General features: G+C 38.3%; 1 protein-coding gene across 1 annotated transcript; it reads left to right on the top strand.

Annotated features, from left to right (window-relative positions):
- The first annotated feature begins 531 nt into the window (after positions 1 to 531).
- mrpl9 (mitochondrial ribosomal protein L9) lies at positions 532 to 4,001 on the top strand. The gene is made up of 7 exons (XM_072370017.1): positions 532 to 806; positions 1,385 to 1,544; positions 1,644 to 1,768; positions 1,860 to 1,913; positions 2,056 to 2,157; positions 2,279 to 2,362; positions 2,706 to 4,001. The coding sequence occupies exons 1-7, from the start codon at positions 726 to 728 to the stop codon at positions 3,006 to 3,008; spliced, it is 909 nt and encodes a 302-aa protein (XP_072226118.1). The 5' UTR covers positions 532 to 725; the 3' UTR covers positions 3,009 to 4,001.
- Positions 4,002 to 4,478: the final 477 nt, after the last annotated feature.

The following is a 4,478-nucleotide window of genomic DNA, read 5'->3' as shown; positions in this document are numbered from 1 at the left end:
AAAATTATTTTCTGTCTAAACATTTTTTGATTAATTGCCTTTATGGAGTATATATATATATATATATAAGACAAAAAACAATAAAAAACGTTTGTCCTTTAATTTTGTTTGACTAAGTTTGTTTTTCTATATGCTGAATAATTTTAAGAAAAGATAGATAGATAGATAGATAGATAGATAGATAGATAGATAGATAGATAGATAGATAGATAGATAGATAGATAGATAGATAGATAGATAGATAGATAGATAGATAGATAGATAGATAGACTGAACAGAATTGACTATTTCTCTTTTATAGACTAATTATTTTCAGAGGGATGACCGATATTGCCTGGTTAAATTAAGTGGGGTTTAAAACATTTTCACATCTATCTATGATTAAATAAAAATACTAAGAAGTGCCATCACAGAAATAAGTTAAGAGTGGTGAAGTTTGGATACAAACGTTGTTTTGTGAAGACATTTTCGAAGACATTTTCCTCAGGCATGATTCCGGACTACTATCCTGCTGATTGAGGGGTCCTTTTTACGTCACCAAACAAGGTACGCTGGTTAGCGTTTTAGCTAAGAAGCATGTTGTAACGTTAATGGCTGTCGTGAATTAACCGTCGGGTGCTGGATAAATTAATGGTGGTGACGGCGAATTAAAGGTTGTTGTGGACCTTTGAGTGAATTACGTGAGTGCAGCTGTTGAAAGTGTTGAGCAGCGCTGTTGGACGAACATGTGGAGCTCCGGTCGTCTTGTCCTTCAGAATCTGCTCCACCAGCCTGCTGTCAGGAGTTTGTCTCTGACTTCAGCCTGGGTCAGTTTCCCAGCATTTTACACTTGATTACTAACTCATTTCATCACAGACTTACCATTAAAACAAATCCTGTGCCAAGCCAGACCGCAGTTATAAGGTTCAACTTCAACTGCTTTACAGAGGTGTTGATTTTATTGTCGTTAGGTTATAGTTGGTGGTTTAGTTTAAATGTATTATGTACATTTGATCCTTTATTTTACCCTGACAGCACTGAAACCCAAAGCTTCAAAATTAGAAGTTATGTTATGAAGTCTTCATTCAACTAATTTCAACTAAATTTCTGCCATCTAATTTCCTGCAGTCTAATAACTAATTAATTAATTTAGTTATGTTTGCAGTCTAACAAAATGATTCTCCCAAGGTGTACTTACCTGAAATGAATCCATTTTGCATCTCCCATTCCACTAAGATACTTGTTATGTGTTATATTATATTATAAGAATAGAAAAAGTTGAGTATCCACCTCCCTACAGACAATCAAAGCTTAGCACAAACTTCACTTCACTCCACTTATGTCGCTGGGCATTTTGCTAGACGTGGCTACAGAAATCATGGCTACTCATTTGATGTTTCCACAGCACACAGTTGTGGTGGAGCGATGGTGGCAAGTGCCCCTGTCCAAAGTTGGCAGTCCACCGAGGCTTTACCCTCGAAGACACAGAGTCTACAAGCTGGTCGAAGATACCAAAAATGCTCCCAAGGAGAAGATGGAGCTCATCCTGTCTCAGACTGTACCAAGTGAGTATCTACAGCACCCGTGATGATTTTATGAGTTGTCCCGAGAAGTCATCTCGTGTATGAATACATTTTCTTTGCATTGTTTTCTTTGCTGAACAGAACTTGGTGGACGAGGAGACACTGTGTTTGTGAAAAAGTCTGTCGGCCGAAATAAGTTGCTGCCCCAAGGCCTTGCGGTCTATCCATCACCAGAGAATAAACAGATCTTTGCTGAGGAGTTGAGAGTGGGTATTAGATATAAATACTCATGTTACTTTGCCATATATTAGTTGGTCTGTGTAGCTGCTCATCATTGTTATCTGTATGAATGTACAGCTTTTACAAGAGGGGAGACCAGAGGACAGAATCCAAACCCGCACTGGACAAATGGTATATTTTTATCTACTGAACAAACTTCCTCACCACCATATTTTATTCACACCTGTTATAAAATGAATAGAGGCACATTTTTAAAACAAACAGTTTCTGGTTTCAAATGTGTGACAGGCGGTGTTTTCTGGCGTTTTTACAGACGTTGGAGTTTCTGAAAAACTCGAAGCTGAATATAAACAAAATGCCATCTGATGAGTTTCAGCTCACGAAAGAAGTTGTCTGCAGACAGTTTACCAGGAAGGTGCGGTTGCCTTTATCTTTTTTCTTCCTCATTTTATCTAATTTCTCTTTGTTTGCATAAAGTGACTTTGTTGAGGCTAAATGCTATCCTGTTTTCTTTCTTTTCTTTTCTCTTTCTTTAGTTGGGAGTTGTTGTTCCACCTCATGCACTGAGTCTTCCATTTGAGCCAATTAAGGAATTGGGCGACTACTGGTGTGAAGTTACAGTAAGAGTTTTCCTTCATATATATGTAGTTCTTTTTTCGTGTTCTATAGTGCTGTGCAGCCTTTTTAGTAGTTCATGGAAAGTGATCCAAAGCAACTTTCAAACAGTTAGGAGTATTTATGCTAATGGATTCCTCTGTGTTTTTCTGTTGCTGTTGCAGAAACGCAGCACCAACATTTGACAAGTTTCATAGAGTTCTTCTGTTATTACAGTATGAAAAAAAAATGCATTTTTCATGCAAGTTCTGTCCCCTTCTACTGTCAAATGCACTGCATTTATTGAAGCACAACAGTGAATTATGACCAAAAAGCAGACTGCTTATTTTTCATGCTCTTCTCCTCTAGATTAATGGATTGGACACGGTTCGGATTCCCATATCACTGTTGCCATATGAGGACCCTTCTGCAAGATACCAGAAGCAGCTGAAAGCACAAAGGCAGCAGCAGGTAGCTGCAGATAATTTAGACGCTGCTGCTGATGAGGGGGCTGTTTTGAACGTCGTATCAGAGATGAAAGCTGATGAAGACTCTGTTAGTCAACCTTCAGCCTCAGCAGAAATCACCACCACTGCTGAGGAAACCACAGAAACCAAACAGACACTGCAAGACACAACAACTCCATCAAGCGGAAGCCCAGATAAAAATTAAAAGACTCTGAAAAAAAACAGTTGTTTGTTGAAGAAGGCAATGAACAGGACAGATATTTCAGCGAGCCGAAACAATCCCCTTATAGGTGTTGATGTACCATTAAAACAAAAATGTAATGTGCAAAAATACATATAAAATGCAATCTTCAACTTTAAAATATACTGTCTTTAGTATTGAGGCGGGGGGAAAAAGGTTTTCTGGTATTACTATTAAGGGTTTTAAATCAAAGGAAAACACCCCTTGTGTAAAATGTGACATCATTGTGCCAATTTGAAATTGAGTGTCCAAAAAAAACCTCTCCCAAGAGTCGTATCTCTAAATATGACCTGCTGAGATCAAAGATTTTTAAGAGCTTAATATCTAACTTACTTTTCTGTCTCAAAGATGTCTGTGACCTGGCAGAGCCAAAATGTCCGTTTTCTGCACCTTATTGTGTCTGCAGTGAACGTTATGACTGACCTGACCACTGCCACCCCCACTCCACGCCACTTGCAAATGATGAAGCAGAGTCCTAAAAAGGTCTGTCTCTGTGGGCTTCCCTTCCACTATGTCGTGAGACGCAGCCTGAACCTGTCAGTTGCATTCCTACTTTGTCATTAGGAGAACTGAAAATGAGCTACAGCTGATATAGCTCACCCACAACCATCTGAAGTATCCTATCTATGGTGACATTCCAGACAGAAACCCGACAGAGTGGTGCTCTGTAAGCATTGCAAAGCACAGCTGCGCGAGCATGTGGAAAACACGGTTACTTTTTCAAAAGTTATATTTGAAAAAGTCACCATTGTGTCATCATTCTGGGACAACCTGAGTGTTAAAAACCTTCTTAAATGTCTAAAACCTCCGCAGTGAGTGTGTGATGAGAACGTCAGAGTGGATGCAGACAGGATCATTGGGTTGAAATTATATTCAACTCTGGACCCCTCAGCCTAATACTGCAGACTCCAAACTGATGCAGGTACCCTAACAAATCAGCACAACCACTTACGTAAAGACTGACTGGGAATTTTCTCTGTTGCTGCAATAAACAACAACTCCAGAAATACATTTTTCCACAGGTTTCATTGTAATTTGAAAAAGTAAAACATCAGAAATGCAAGTAAAGTTTTTAAGAAATCGGCCTTGTTATCTTTTATTCAAAAGATGGTGCCTGTCTGTGTATTAATTAAGAATGTTACCATTAGTATTTATTTGACCATATACAGAATACAACAATATATGTGCGAAATCTATTATTAAATTTATTATTTAAAAAAATTACAAACATTTTAAATGTATGATGATTTTTCATATCTATTAAATGTATAATGTAGATTTGAATTTCAAATTGAACTTGTATAATTGAACTGTTCTTTCTTCTGCTCTTGATGGTGGAGAAACGGATCCTAAACGACGTTCACCTCCGTGGGTTCCGGATCAGGGGAAACCACCTGCTGTGGGCTCTGCTTCCCATCAGTGTTAAATGCTGTT

Source organism: Leuresthes tenuis, unplaced genomic scaffold (genome assembly GCF_036924035.1).
Source record: "Leuresthes tenuis unplaced genomic scaffold, fLeuTen1.0.hap1 SCAF_18, whole genome shotgun sequence".
Lineage (NCBI taxonomy): Eukaryota > Metazoa > Chordata > Actinopteri > Atheriniformes > Atherinopsidae > Leuresthes > Leuresthes tenuis.
This window is presented reverse-complemented; position numbering and strand designations above follow the sequence as displayed.

What these genes read in the sequence shown, in the direction of transcription:
- mrpl9 (XM_072370017.1), top strand. Translation starts at nt 726, where the DNA reads ATGTGGAGCTCCGGTCGTCTTGTCCTTCAGAATCTGCTCCACCAGCCT. An exon ending in TCTTTGCTGAGGAGTTGAGA is followed by an intron (nt 1,769 to 1,859) that starts GTGGGTATTAGA and finishes ATGAATGTACAG; the next exon opens with CTTTTACAAGAGGGGAGACC. An exon ending in GCAGACAGTTTACCAGGAAG is followed by an intron (nt 2,158 to 2,278) that starts GTGCGGTTGCCT and finishes CTCTTTCTTTAG; the next exon opens with TTGGGAGTTGTTGTTCCACC.